Here is a 16093-nt window from a genome sequence, read left to right on the forward strand (position 1 = left end):
TAAGTAGCTGGGATTACAGATATGTGCCACTGCACCAGGTAAGAAACCAATTTTTTAAAATTTACAATTACCTTACAATTAGAAGATGAACATATTACATTACTATAAAGTACTAGAATAAACAAAGTGCTTTGGAATCCATGTTCTCACCTGATCACAATACCAGACAGCAGATAAGGAAGTGGGTTAATGCTCCTATCTCTGCAGTCAAGCTACCTAGGATCAAATCTGGGTTTCCTGACTTACTAATCATGTGACCTTGAACAAGTTTCTTTACCTAAGTGTCAGTTTCTGTATCAGATAATAGTGCCTGAGTCAGGGGTGCTTAACACAGTGCCCAGTAAATTTTTAGCACTTTAGTTTACTACTATTCAATTAGAAATAATTGGATGGATTGATCATGTGATATTATTCCCATTTTATAGATGAGACCTAAGATTCAGAGTGGTTGAGCTAATTACCAAGCCAGTAAGTGCTGGTGTCTCTTGAACTCAGGTCTTCTGATACAACAGCCAATCCTTCACAACATTATTTGTACAGATTAATGTATTGTATATTCATTCAATAGTTTTGTAGTGCTGAGGATCAAAACCAGAGCCTTATGCATGCTAAACAAGTACTCTAACCATTGAGCTATACCCCTCATCTTAATAATTATTTATTGAGCATCTAATATGTAACAGTCACTGTGCTTGGTGCTAGGAAAATTCTAAAATAATCCCAATATGACTTGCCATCTTTGAGCCATCCTGAAATTACAAAACCTGAAGCGAGGCCCAGAGCTACTTTGTTTCATCCAGCATTAGTTAATAGTGAAATCTGAAGATTTTTACTGAAGTATTTGTGGGGATAAAGATGAGGATTATATCACATTAAATTAAATTAATTTAATATATTATATCACATTAAATTATAAGTTACTTGAATGCAAAAATCATGTTTTTACTTATAAAGGTATAACTAGCACTTAGCACAATGTCCATCACATACTCATAGAATAGTTGACAAATGAACAACATGCCATATAGCCAAACTGAGTCCATCTTCCTAAAACACTTCTCATGTGTCCCCCACAATACATTCCCTGGCAGCTGCTCCAAAATTGATAAATTGAATTGAATTCTATCTCCCATGAACTTGATTCTTCTAGGCATTCCTGGCTTCCTGCTACAAGTGATTTTCATCTAAAACCAAATACAATGAGTTTGGGTTACAAAAAAATATGTAAGTAAAAATATCAAGTCAAGAAGCCAATAGTTGAGTAAACAATGACAACAAAACATAAGAAATGATAACAAAAGATAAGAAATGGGTTCAGATGGTGAATACAAAGTGCCCAATGAAGAGAACTGAAATATCATGGAGTTTAGAGGAATGAGAAAGAGAACAGATGCACAGTAACCTATTCCAGGTCTCTTACAGACAAACTGTATATTGGTTTTTGTTATCGAATCTTAGAGAATTTCCTCTGTGTAGCAGCCTGTCAATGGCTTAAGGCTTCAGCAACATCTCTATGAATGAGCGGGGGGCTAAGAGGTCCCAGAAACAGCAGACCCTGCAGTTTCTGTGTAGAATGAGGAGGTGGGGGTGGGGTCCAAGCCTTGGTTCACTTCAAAGTGAAACAAAAATGAAGTTAAGAAATCCTGATGTTTCCTTTTCTACCAAGTCAAGCAACAAGACCTCCCCTGGCGACACTCAGAGCTGGCCACTCAAACAAATTTCTTTCATTCTGTGACAGCATGAGCTTGCAGAACATTGAGAACAGGAGGCCAAGAAAAAAATGCCGTCTTCCTGCTCACAGAAGAGATTGTAAGACATACTTGCTCACACAGCATTACCAAAAGGGCTTGTGTATGAGTCAGGCACAAATGGTAAGTGGGCTGATGAGACTTGCAGAGTTTATGAGAATTTCTGATGAAGCAGCATGCAAGAGCGCCCATCGGTTATTGTATAAGTGTGGTGCGGTCTGTAATTTGAGTTGTTTGGGTCTTCTTGTTATTATAGGTTGTGCTTGACTGAAGCCTGTTGAAAAGTCTTTTTTCTTTTTTTTCCCTTTGCTATTAGAATTCTTGTTTAGTGATGAAGAATTGAGACTTTGCAGCAAGAATGCTAAATATTCCTTCAAGCTACACAGGCAGAAAAGGATGTGAGACAGTTATTATGTTTTATTAGCATCTGATTACAGGAACATGATCCCAGTTCCCCTGATTTCCTGATCACAGATGATTTCTGCACTCACCACAGTGTAGTTGGACACTGTCTGAAGCACCCAGGAACCAGGTCAAATGCAGGGCGAAGCACAAGGCTAGATATGCAGAGGGATTGAACAAAACATGTCTCTAGGCTCCTAGTATCCACCTCCTTTCCAGGGCCAACACTCTTGTGGAGTTGCTACATTTAGCAAAGAAATACAGACATGCCTGTATTTCATCTCATAGTCCTTTAGGGTTTAGTCCTCTGCCATCAGAGCCTAATTTGGCAGAAAATACCTGAGTTAGTTATCAGACCTTAAAGCAATATTTCAAGTCTGGACCCAAATAATCTGCATTAGCATTACTGGAGGGTTGGGAAAAAGAATTCCTGAATCTTGTCCTAGGTCCCCAGAATCAGAAATTGCAGGAGTGGGCCTAGGAATCTGCCTTTAATTATGAGGCCCACTAAAGCAAGAAAAGAATTCAATGACCTCAGTGTCTTTCCTCTCCCATCTGTATATACTTAAGGACTTCATCCTACTTGTAAAGGAGACAACAAAGGTTCAGTACTTGACCTTTATAGGGACTACAATAATGACATGTTTCCTTAATCCTTTCCTAAAGGAACTTTGGACTTCAGAAACAAAATGGGTATCTACCCATGGCTCCTCCTTGAAGAAAGTCTGAAGCTATCTCTGATCACCTCCAAAGAAGGGCCTAACCCCTCTACCAGACCATGTCTAGGTTGCTAATGCCTGCCAGCAGTCTGAGGAGGTTCCTCAGCAGTGACTCCATCAGGACCATGTCTAGGGCTTCATCCTGTACTACAAAAAGGGCAGATCTTCAATCAGTGTGCTAAGAAGCCTGCAATGATCTACCCCCTCTCTAAATTACCTCTGTACTCTTTGTTCTGCATCAAAGTGTTAACCAGAATTTTCCCCCAAGATCTGCCTCTTTGTCCCTAAGTCTGCTCTCTGCATTTTCCAGTACTTTATCTGACAATCAGCCATCAACAATAATGACCAGATCATTGCATGCTGAAAGAGTGTGCAGGAGAAGGGGATGGGACACAGCAAACTCAAGATTTGGGTTTTGAAAGACTACAGGCTCCAAAATGCAATTTCACCTCCCAAAGACTACCATTCCCAACATGCAGTGCAGCCAGGGTCAGTAAATGCTTGGCTTGCCTTTCTGTCACCTCAGGCAAAGGAAGGATATGGAAAAGTCCCAGAGGATATTTGTGGCAGGAGTGGTCACTGGCTAAATCCAGGCAAGGAAGCAGAGCGGAGTCCCGCCCCTCCTGCAGTAAGCTCCTCAACTCGGCTGTAGGAGTTTTAAGAGCGGGGGGAGTAGCTGCACGTCCCGAACTTTCACCATGGTTTCGGTGACCAGAACAGTGTTTGGAGAGCTGCCCTCCGGAGGAGGGACGGTGGAGAAGTTCCAGCTGCAATCAGACCTGTTGAAAGTGGACATCATTTCCTGGGGCTGCACCATCACCGCTCTGGAGGTCAAAGACAGGCAGGGGAAAGCCTCCGACGTGGTTCTTGGCTTTGCCGAGTTGGAAGGTGGGTTCCACCAATCCCGGGCCGAGGGGATGATCAGGACCATCCTTCACGCACCCCGAACGTTCGGCCGCCTGTGAGCCAGGGACTGAGGTCAAAGTCCCTGAGTGATCTTGGGACGATCTAACTGGGGAGTGCGTGGGTTGGCAAACAGGGCAGTGTGGCGATCCGGAGCTTGGGGGGAAAAATGAAAACCCAGAATGATTCCAAGTCGAGTAGCTAAAGGACTTGGTTTCTTGGCTGCTGGTTATCCATTCAGGCTTTGCCTCAGTTAACGCAAAAAGTAAGACCAAACTCCAGCAATCCTGGAGCAAACTTTGAACTGCTGACAACGGGGGCGGGGGGGGGGGGGGGGGCGTGGCTCCTTCTTCTTCTGGTTCTGCTCTTTTCAGAAGAAGGAAAATGAAAGACTTGCGTCTACTACTTACTCTTCATCAGATTCTGTTTGAAGACTGATTGTCCCAGAAATGTTCCATAAGTTAAGCTGAGTGTAGGCTCAGCAGAAAGCTTGGCTGTTTTGGTTATGATGCCCAGCCCAGCCCACCCTGCTTGCCGCTCAATAAGCATGTACTGAAGGAAAGGGAAAAGACCACCTCTAACTAGATGGACTTTCTCCCTTTGGGGCCTATGGACAATTAGGATCATGTGTTAATTCATGCATTTTAAAACTCTGGTAACACATTCGACGACACAGACAAGCCCCCACGCCCACCCCCTTCACAGAGCTTGCCGTTTAGCTAAGGAGATGGTTTTTAACCCAAATAACTCCATAAATGTATAATTACAACTGCAGTTGGATTGTAGCAAGAGAAAGGGTACATGGTTCTATCTCTTGGCACTGCAGTGTAACCAAACAGAAAATGGGGTCTGAAATAAAATTGGCGAAGGGAAACTGAGAATTAATAAGCTCTGCTGGCTGTTGGGTGTGGACAAATTCTGCAGGAAAAGAGGTTTGAGGTTTCCCTTTTGGTGTGTCTCTCTGTCCGTTAGGTTATTTAGATGTTTAACTTGGCTCATGGTTTGGGGTCAACAGGAAAACTCCTGAGAGTTTTGTTTTCCACTTAGCATAAAACTTTACTCTCAGTTTCCTTAACAAAATTTATTGTAAGAATATTCCTGAAGCTCCTGTTGATCACCTCTGCTTGTCTTCACCAGCCCTGGAGCCCCACAGTTTTCTTTATATGATCTTTTAGGTATGACCTAGGAAAAAACCAGTAATGCCTTTTGTGAGTTTTGCATACCATTTCTTATCTTTAAAAATCTTTTTTACTTGTGTCCCACCTACAGTTCTTATGGCTTCTTTCAAAGCCTGTTATGAGAATATTTGCTGGTAAGCCACATAGATAAACAACTTACCCATAAAATCCATGAGATTCCTTTCTTTCATTTCCCCCCAGTTACTACCAAACAGCCATCTATTGCTGCCATGAGTCATTATGGCACTTGCCCAGCACATGTGAGGCCTGGGTTAGATCCCCAGAACCTCAAATAAACAAACAAAAATGCTTCTTTAGCAGCAACTTAAGTGAGGAGGCTGGTACAGGAGGCTGACTGTAGGAAGGTACGGGGATGTGAGAAAGATCAGCGTCACTTCCCTTCCACACATCTTCAGAATTAGAAGGCAAGAGGGCAGGCAAGTGACCAAAGAGGATTCTCTATAATCACTTTGCCGAGTCACTTGTCTCTGCTATAGGCTGCAGATAGAACCACAAAAGATTGCATCTGTTTTTTGTTTGTTTGTTTGTTTCGGTACTAGGCCTCACACATTCTAGGCAAGAGCTATACCATTGAGCTATATCTCTGACCCTTTTTATTTTAATTTTGAGATAGGATCTCCTTAAATTGTCCAAGCCAACTTCAAACTCCAAATCCTCATCTCTCAGCCTCCCAGGTAGCTGGGATCACAGTTTGCCCACCACACGCAAATCAAAGAGTTTACTTGACTCATGCAAAATTGTTCAGGGGAGTCAAAGGAGAATTGGATATTTAACCTGGAATTTCTGATCCACGGAAAAAAAATTGGGGATAAAAAGATGTGGGCACCATCCCTTATCACCATTCAGAAAGGTACTGTCCACTCCCTGCAGACATATACACACCTCTCTTATTTCCTGCAATTTTTAGTTCTAAGAGTCACTTGAATCTAAAAGCACAAAGATCTTTGGAATTCATATGGAATGTGAGCTGTGATGACAAGCTTCCGGATGACATGACACCCAGGAAGCACCAGTTTCTTGATAGGTGTGGAAGTGCAAAGACATTCACATAATCCTGTGTGAGACTGTAAACCTTGTGGGAGTCTCGGTGAAAGAATCCTTTCCAAATGTTCTCAAATGTTCTTAAAAGGAAGAAAACACGTTAGCTCCCCTAGATTATAGTGATCTAGCCGGTATTTTATTGCCCTCCCTAGTACCAACATATGTTGAGAATGTTCAGTGGCATTTTCTCAGCAGAAGGCACCACAGCTTCACAGAATGCCAATTTAAATCAAAGCATTTCAAATGTTCTTCTTGGTGCTGGTCCAAGATGGACATTTTCATTCCTGTGCTATAATTCAGATAATTTATTTTAAAAGGAAAGAAAACTATTTTCAAAAGACAATATAAAGGGAAAACACCCTCAGTATATTAAATTACACTTTCTGATATGTTCAGCTATCTTCAAGGTTACCATAAGTGGACCCTAGTTCCCTTTATAAGGCTTGTCTTTTAGTATTGCCAAAGATAAGACTTCACATATGTCATAATAGGAAGCATATTGCCTCAATCAGAAAGTAAGAAATGGATCTCTGCTACTATTTTGGTTAATTCTAATTTATTAAAACCCATATTAGGAAACTACTAACCTCAATGTAGTGATGCATTCTTGTAATCCCAGCTACACGGGAGGCTAAGGCAAGAGGATCTCAAGTTCACGGACAGCCTAGGGAATTTAGTGACACCCTGTCTCAAAGAAAAAAATAAAAAGGGGTTTCAATTTAGTTTAATGGTAGAGCATCCCTAAAAGAAAAGTAGCCACAGTGGTTGTCCTTAAGAAAGGACCTTGGATAGTTAAGGTGTAGGAAAGGACCTTCTTTATATTCTTTTAAAATGTCTGATTATGTACGTACATATAAACATACAGGTAAATAATTGAAAGTAATAAGATTTGACAGAGCAAGGTATTGTCTTGACATTATCATGTTTCAAAAGTGTTTTGAGCTACAAGGGAGAGCTAAGCATGGGTAATTTGATGAGACATAGTCCTTTTGTAACTGCCAGGTTGGATGTGAACACTCTCTAGTTTCCCAGATAGATTATATAAATGCTTGGATGACAGCCATAACCAGAGGTCAGAATGGCTCAATTTCTCTCTGGGAAAATGAGATCTTTCTTCTGAAGGATTCTAAAAAGTAAATTATCCGATCTTTTAGGTATGACCTAGAAAAAAAAAAAAACCAGTATGCCTTCTGTGAGTTTTGCCTACCATTTCTTTTCTTTAAAAATCTTTTTTATTTGTGTCCCACCTACAGTCCTTATGACTCCTTTCAAGCCTGTTATGAGAATGTTTGCTTGTAAGCTACATGGATAAACAACTTACCCATAAAATCCATGAGATTCCTTTCTTTCATTTCCCCCCAGTTACTACCAAACAGCCATCTATTGCTGCCATGAGTCATTATGGCACTTGCCCAGCACATGTGAGGCCTGGGTTGGATCCCCAGAATTTCATAAATAAATAAACAAACAAAAATGCTTTTAGAAGCCTGGGTTCAGTAGAGGAGGAGGGGATAAAAGCAATCAGGTTAGAGACTGCAGTTTAATATTTCACATGCCTAAGAGTACCTTTATGGGAGCATTGAGGACTCCCCACTTTGTCTCTTAATGTTGTATAACATCTTGGGCAAGCTTTTATTTTTAACCTCTTCAGAGCAGTGCCTCCCCTGAAACAAATGGATCACGATGACTCAGTGCACTATTATCTGTGGTATGTGTCTGACCAGAGATGTGACTGCTTTCTTTCCTTTGCCCCCAAATAGCTTCCATCCTATGTCTAGAACTTTCTATTTCACTTTGTTAAATCTGCAAAAAATTATGTGGAACTTCAGCTGGGGCAACCAACAGCCTTTTAAAAATATATAACATGTTTGGGGTAATTAGAATGCTTGTCAATTAAAGTTCAGTTATTTTCTCATCTGACCAAAAGACAGTCATTCAAGTAATAAATGTTGTTTGGAGTTTTAAAAAATTAATTAAATACATATGCATATGTGCATATATATTTAATATATGTATATATAATAATTAAATTATATACTATACAATATTATATTATACATATAATATAATATTATTATTGTATAATTATTATACTAATATTTATAATATTATAAATAAATAATATTTATAGAAATGATGTTATAATATGTAATATATTGTATATTACATATTATAATATATGCACATATAATTAAATGCATGTATATATTTATATGTTATATATATGTGTATATAGATATGGATATAGATGTACTTTTTTTTTAGATGGGTTTTTCTATGTTGCCCAGACTGGCCTTGAATTTGCAATACTCCTGACTCAGCCTTCTGAGCAGCTGGGATTATAGGTTTTGCACCACCATGCTGGGTTGTTTTGAGGGAGAGTAGTGAATAATTTATTTCAGACTTTAGAGCACTCTGGTGAAGGTTTGGGCTTTTTGAGGCGGGTGTCATAGTTGGGGATCTTGGGAGGTCACAGGAGTGGAAAGGGCCATATACCATAGTTAAGCATTTATTAATTTATTCTGGCCAGTGCCTTGCCCAGGAAAAGGAGCAGACTTTCCCAATCCTCTTTCTCCCATCTCAGCAGCTGATTTGACTAAATCAGTATTCGTGGCTTGACCTAGGAACTTTGAACTTTTCACTTAAAATAGAATTTTCTGCAATGCAAAATAACTTTTTAGTCATTCCTTATTCAGAATTTGGGGATTTTTATTTTTCCATAAAACTGATTTGATACAAATGCTTAATTACATTTGAAAATAGTATGAAATCTATTTGTGCTGTTAAGGTTTTTTCAGAGACAGCTTGGACAAGTGGTTTCTCCGTCCTCATGGATCAATTCTTTTTTTTTTTTTTTTTTTTTAGTATTTATTTTTTAGTTGTAGTTGGACACAATACCTTTACTTTATTTTTATGTGGTGCTGAGGATAGAACCCAGGGCCCCCTACCTGGATAGATGAGCGCCCTACTGCTGAGCCACAACCTTAGTGCCCTAATGGATTAATTCTTAAAAACTATTAATCTAAACCAAGGAACTGGCAGGTACTTCTCATCTCCACAGGCTGATGCACTGTTGCCAGGAGTCGTGCCTTCTGAGGGAATTCTTGCCAGCCATTGTGGCAGGAGCTTAACTGTCAGATTGTCTCCAAAGCCTAGTATACCTCTGGTAGAGGATGGGGGCTCTGGGTACACTTGTGGAAAAAATTGAGATCGGACTAAAAATGGCCACAGCCAGTTGTTGTGTGTTTGTTTGTTTGTTTAGACAATCTGCTTTTCTTTACATTTTTAAACTATTGGGCTCAGACATCCCAAATTGATGTCTGCAGAAGCAACCTCAAAGCAAAGTTTCCCTCTGGCCTTCTCTTGAGGCAAGCCATAGAAGCTAGGATTACTCTTCCCCAAGGCAAGTCATAAAAACTAGAACCCCCTTTTCCCCAAAGTCAAGATAAAAGCTAGAAGTATTACTCTAACCGCCCCCCCCACACACACACTTTCTCTCTAAGAGTCAGCCATAAAAAAAAATTCTCTGACCTCTTGTTCAATTGTAGGTCTTAGGACCCCTGTTCTAGAAAGGGTCTTGGTTCCTAGATGGGAGGAAGGATTGCTGTTCAGACAGGCCAAGAAGAATCTGAGCAGATAGGCCTTGCAGGGTCTGCCACGATTTTCAGATTATACCCTTTTTGTTCAGTTCTATTTCTAAATGGCTGTCCATGCTTCATCTCTCCTAAGAATAAAAATGGTTAGTTCACCCTGGGTCTCTGAGTCTTCAATCTGAAGGTTCCTGTGTCACGTGAAACTATAATCAAATATGCTTTTCTCTTGTCAACCTGTCTTTTGTTATAGAGGTGTCAGCCATGACCCCTGATGGTGGGCAGGAGAGGGATTATCCCCTTTTCTGTCTAAAGAGAAGATGAAACAAAACCAAGAAGAGGTTGTTTGCCTTTTGGGACTCCTTTTGTTCAACCACTGTTAAGGGGTTTGAACGCTACAGCTTCAGAAAGTGGAAGGGGGGAGAAGGTGGGAACTGACGGAGCAATGAACCCCAGTGCCTAGAAATGGTGGTTAGATGGGCCAACCAGGATGCCTGGTGCTTGCTAAATAGAGTTGGCCCTCTGTATCTATGGATTTGCATCAGTGAATTCAACCAACCACAGATCAAAAATATTTGGGGAAAACTGCAATAGTACTAAATGTGTTTAGCCTTTTTTTTCTTGTCATTCCCTAAATAATAATAAAGTACAAAAACTATTTATATGGCATTTGCATTGTATTAAGGATTATATAAAACCTAGAGATGATTTAAAGTATATGGGGGGAGCTGGGTGCAGTAGCACACACCTGTAATCCAAGATACTCAGGAGGATGAAGCAGGAGAATTGCAAGTTCTAGGCTAGCCTCTGCAAAATAGTGAGACCTTGTCTCAAAATAAAAATAAAAAGGGTTGAGGGTGTAACTCAATCCCCAGTACTGAGGAAAGAAGAAAGAGGATGTGAATAGGTTTTATGCAAATGTTACCCCATCATATATAAGGAATTGAGCATTTATACACTTTGCTATTTTGTTGGGGTGTCCTGGAAGGGACCACTGGTAGGCAATGCTTAAAAGTATGGATTAGGAGCCAGACTACTTGGATTCAAGTCTTGATTCCTCTGCTAACTAGTGTTTTAGAGCAAGTTACTAAACTTTTCTGTCCTCAGTTTCCACATCAGTAAACTGGGGCAATAATAGTATCTACTTAAGAGAAATGTTCTGAGGATGAAATGAATTAAATATAGACTCCTGAGAAAGTGTCTGGGACTTAGAAAGGACTAAGTGTCCGCTGTTATAATAGTTCATTTACAAGATTCTGAGGCACCATGGATTAATGAGGAAGGAACCAGGACCTGGAAGAGAATGATTAACTTGTGCCCAACCAGTTGCGTAATGGGAACAGTGACCAGCCATTGACTGATTCAGGGTGTGTATCCTGAGAGCCCCTCCAGCTGTGGAAAAAGAGGTCATATGTTTGAATTGCATTCTTTGCTAATCCTAACTAGACATGGAGGATACAGAGTTCCCCAGGGAAGGAGAATGGAATCCAGAGTGCATCTGAGTGAGAAATAGAATAGAAAGGAATTTTGGTGAAAATGCAAAAAGAAACTGTCTCCAAATCTTAATCTCTTCCATGGAAAACCACAGAAGAACTTAAAAAAAACTTTAAGAAGAGTAAACTTTAAGAAGAGTACTTTGGGCTGGGGATGTGGCTCAAGCGGTAGCGCGCTCGCCTGGCATGCATGCGGCCCAGGTTCGATCCTCAGCACCACATACCAACAAAGATGTTGTGTCCGCCGAGAACTAAAAAATAAATATTAAAAATTCTCTCTCTCTCTCTCTCTTTCTCCTCTCTCACTCTCTCTTAAAAAAAAAAAAAAAAAAAAAAAAAGAAGAAGAGTACTTTAAGTCCTTTACTGGAATATGCCCTTGTTCAGAGTTGTAACTACAATGATGGTGCTTTACTTTTTATAAACCCCACCACCACCCAAAAAAAAAAAAAAAAGCCCAACAACATTTGATTCTCATCAATATGCTCTGTAGCAATCAAAAGGAATGTGGTAGATAGGTAGTAACAGGGAGAAACCTTAAGATATTTGATATGAAAAGTTACAGAACAATGTGTATAACTCAATTATAACTGTATAGAATATACATGTGTTTGTGTTCTTGCATGTATGCTTATATGTAGTTAATTGAATTTTTGAAAAAATTGTACATTCCCAATTGTTAACAGTGATTGACATTAGGAAGGAAGAGAAGTGAAGAAAGGCTTTTAAAAAGTTTTACACTATTAAGTTTGCCAGATTTAGCAAATGAAAATATAAGAAGTCTGATTTAAATTTCAGGTAAACAACTTATACTGTCTCATCCATACTAATACTATGAACATACTTAAATACTGTTAAATGATTATTCATTTTTTATTTGAAATTCAAATTTACCTAGGCATCCTGTATTTCCTCTGGCAATCCTACTCTATGTCCTTGGGTATTATTTAACTCTCATTAAAGATATTTACATGTACTAATTATATGATTTTACAAAAACATGAAAAGAGAAAGAAGAATTAGATAGTTTTCTCTCAAGACTACACAAAAGTCCAATTTTTAGTTAAGAAAATTGATTGGCTCAGAAAATAGCAGATTATAAAGCAACATTCCCACTAAGATCCCAGTTTATAAAAAGAAGCAAATGCATATGTACACTACACTGAAAGACAGAAGGATATATATATAAGAATATTAACAGTGGTTCTCTCTCGAGTGATAAGATTAAGGAGGATTTAAATTTCTTCTATGTGTGTTACAAAATTCTTTAAAACTTTTTGTAATGAATATGTATTACTTCTGGAACAGGAAAATGTCAGGTGTGGAAAAAAATACCATTTTTCTGTGCTTTCATGAAGACTTTGATATGGCCAACTTGTAGGTAGTTGCGGCTTCCTCAAGAAGAAAGTGACAGGAAGCAGTGTAAGACACCTCTTCTGTTTGAAGTTTTAAAAAACACTGTCATCCTTGTCCTTTCAGGGTACCTCCAAAAGCAGCCCTACTTTGGAGCAGTGGTTGGAAGGGTGGCCAACCGAATTGCCAAAGGAACATTCACATTGAATGGGAAGGAGTATCACCTGGCCACTAACAATGGGCCCAACAGTCTGCATGGAGGACTCAAAGGGTTTGACAAGGTGAGTCCAGGGCATGTGGCAGAGTCCTTTCTTGGTCCACTTCCCAGAGTACCCACAAGCATGTCTCCTGTTGCCAAGCAGAATCCTAGGCCCTGGGACATGTGCATGGTAAAGCAATCCAGGAAAAAGGCTGTTCCCAGGGTTTGGGGGAGCAGATGCAAATGGCCACATCCAGGATCTGTCCTTCTCTAGTTCATCTGACTGTCACAAGCAGGGATCCTTGAGTGAAAGGACCATGACCCCTGACTTAGGAAAGATGTGGAACAACTTTCTCATAGTGTTGGGATCAGGGAATCAGGTTGAAGAAATGTGGGTTAATGATAAATACCTACCTACCCTCTACTGCATAGGCCTTCACGTATGTTGTCTCTGACCTTTCCAAGAGACCTGTATCATCACTCAAATGAGAAATCTGAGATTGTGAAAGGCACACGATTCCTAAAGGGGACAGCCAGGTCTGCCTGGCTCCAAGCCCTCATTGCTATACTAGAGCTGCTGGTGTCCTCCATGGCCACTGTGGGGACCCCCAATCCAATACACCTCCCTCTTCCTCTTGTTTGCACCCTTCCTGTGCAGTGTGGCACCACACCCGGAAATGCCCTTCCACTGAAGTGCTTTGTGCCTTGAAATTACCTTAGGCTCCTCCAGATCCCCCTTTCTAAATAAAAACTCCATTCCCTAAATAAAAACTCCAATCCTTGGAAAGCAAAGGGATCAAGCTACTCCCTGAGATTAGAGTTCCTGGCCTCCTGCTTCAGAGTCCTCCAGTCTCATTTTAGTCTCTGAGGGAAAAAATTTCAGAGAGCTCTCCTTTAAATTATACCACCCAGGTTGTTTGCTAGAATGCAGATAGAGAAGATAGGAAGTAAGATGTGTGGTAACTAAAGGCCATGATTTCCTTTTTTTTGCCTCTGGCCTCCACTTCTCCTGCTGAAGGAAGTTAGTTGCTCTAGGTTTTCCCCTCTCCCTCCAGCTTCCTCTCTGTAGCCAAGAACCAGACTATCCTGTTGGTTTCCCTTTCTTCAGTGATGAACTCCTCACACTAAGGAGAGCAAAAGGCTCTCCCTAGTAGCATCTGCTGTGCCCAAGAGCAGAGGGCAGAGATCCTCTAGAACATGCCAGGTCCATGAGTAAACCCCATCTAGAAGAAGCTGGGCCGGGTTCCTACAGGGATCTTGAAAGGACCCTCTGAAGAGCACCTTGCTCTTCTCCTTCTGTTCCACTGTGGTATTTTCTGCAGTGTTGCTTCATATGAATTCCCTTTATTAACACAGAAGAATAGTAAGAATGAATATCTGTCTTACTTTGCTATGACTAAATACATAGACTGGGTTATGTATAAAGACAAAGGTGTTTTTCCCCTCACAGTTCTGGAAACTGGGGAGTCCAAGAGTATGGTGCCAGCCTCTAGTGAGGGCCTTCTTGCTGCATCTTAACATGGAAGAGGGCATCTCATGGCAAGAATGAGCAACTGTACCACTTTGGGTCTTTCTTCCTTTTCCAGCAAAACCATTGATGCCATCGGAGGTTACCTCTCTCATGACCTCCTCCAATCCTAACTACCTGCCAAAGGCTGCATCTCCAAATACCATTAGCATGAGTTTGGGAATTACGTTTTAAACACATGAACTTTTGGAAGACACATTCAAACCATAGCCCAAACCCGGGCAGTGGGCCCCTTTTGTGAACCAGGGAGCATAACAAGCTGGGGATTCCTGAGGTTCACAGTATAATGAGGCAGATGGACCCTTACATAACTATTAACAGCTGAGCTTCCACAGGCACCATAACATAGATGCTAATGGTATACTAGAAGAGCTGAACATGAACAAATGAATAGTTATGGAGGTGGGACTTGAACAGCTTTTGAAGAACAGGTAACATTTCATTCAATCTGTGGGTATTAGACAGAATGGCTACACTGGGGCCCCGAGATGGGTGGGGAAAAGCTGAGAATACTATGGAGCCACTGAAAGTTTCTCAGCAGTAAGTTTTTAAATAGGTATCCTTAGCAGTATCAGATGGACTTTATTTTAAGTTGTATTGGATTTCAACAATTACTGAATGAATAGTTTAGGTTGGGGGTGTGTGTTTTTCTGTGCATTTAAGCACAATTCTTTAAAAGATGAAAATTAAATAACCTGACAGGATTTGAAATAGTATAAGAAAGTCTGCAGATTTAGAGTTCCTAGAGAGTTAGAAACTATAAGGTCAGAGAAATTCTTCCATGAATGGGAATTACATGTAACTGAAAATATTTGTTAACACCAAAATCTTTCCATTCTTTCCTTTCCCTAAAGAAGAAAATCTGGGTAGCAAGGTAAGAACATTTTATTTCAGATATTTAATTCCTAGAATTTTCCATTTGGGGAATTCTTTTTTAATTTTTTTAATTACACATATAATAGTCTTCCTATTTTAAGTGTCTTGAAAGTTCAATATTTCTGAGAGATAATTAGGATATAAATTAAATTTTTTACTGAGCTCAGTGAATTTGTGTCAACGCCAGCTGCTCTCATTGTAGATGAAGGTAGAGACCTCCATCCCTGCTGGGCTCCCCTTCCTGGTAGGCAGAACACCTGTGAGAGCCAGACCCAGGCTAGAGTGAATGGGCAGGCCTGGGCTGCAGGCCATTCCTCTGATGCAGAAGGTCATTACCTTTTAACTGTGTTTGGAGTGAGAGTTTGACTCTTCGGTTGAAAATGGAGATTTGAATAAAGCTGTTCACTGAAACTAAGATGTGAAATCATGTAGGTAGCCAGACCTGAGTTGGAATCCTAGCTCTGTCACTAATTACATGTATGATTTTAAACAATATTTTTTATTTTTAAACTATGCTGTATTAAAGGGTTCTATCCTTCACCTCTGGAATGTATGGGGAGAAACAGGCAGGTTAACTCCATTGAACTTAATTTGTTCATCTGTAAAGTGGGGATAATATTAGTTGGAACTATAAGAGATTGCCAGTGTTCAACAGTTTTGACCTACAGGGACAGTCATTTCGTTCACCTTGCAAGGTGATTTGTGTAACGCATCAGTGACTGGTGAATACTCCACAGGTTGGAGGTCTCATGTGTGCAATAAGCTCTTTACTAGTGATCCCAGAGCTCCCTAAAGGACCAGGACTCTGGTCAACTCATGCTGCTATTGTAACATAAGGGAACAGGCTTGGGCTGGGTCCAATCCACTGTCACTTACCAGCTGCATGACCTGGTGCCAGCAGTTTACCCTTCCTGAGCCTCAGTGTGTGGTCACTCAATGAGAATGATGGCACTACTTGAAGTAGACAGATGAGATAATGTCTGTAAAGTTTCTGGCTAGGTGCCTTTCTTCATAATGAACACTTGATAAATGCTGGTTTTCCCT

At 40.3% G+C, this 16093-nt stretch overlaps 1 protein-coding gene across 1 annotated transcript in view; it reads left to right on the forward strand.

The window, feature by feature from the left end:
* The first annotated feature begins 3400 nt into the window (after positions 1-3400).
* LOC308632152 (galactose mutarotase) overlaps positions 3401-16093 on the forward strand; it is a 46238-nt gene continuing 33545 nt past the window's right edge. Inside the window, exons 1-2 of the mRNA XM_081263954.1 lie at positions 3401-3757; positions 12573-12727. Of these exons, the coding sequence (XP_081120080.1) occupies positions 3568-3757; positions 12573-12727 (345 nt within the window). The 5' untranslated portion in view covers positions 3401-3567. The remainder of the gene's footprint in view (positions 3758-12572; positions 12728-16093) is intronic.

Source organism: Spermophilus citellus (genome assembly GCF_964194105.1).
Source record: "Spermophilus citellus genome assembly, chromosome: 13".
NCBI classification, from domain to species: domain Eukaryota; kingdom Metazoa; phylum Chordata; class Mammalia; order Rodentia; family Sciuridae; genus Spermophilus; species Spermophilus citellus.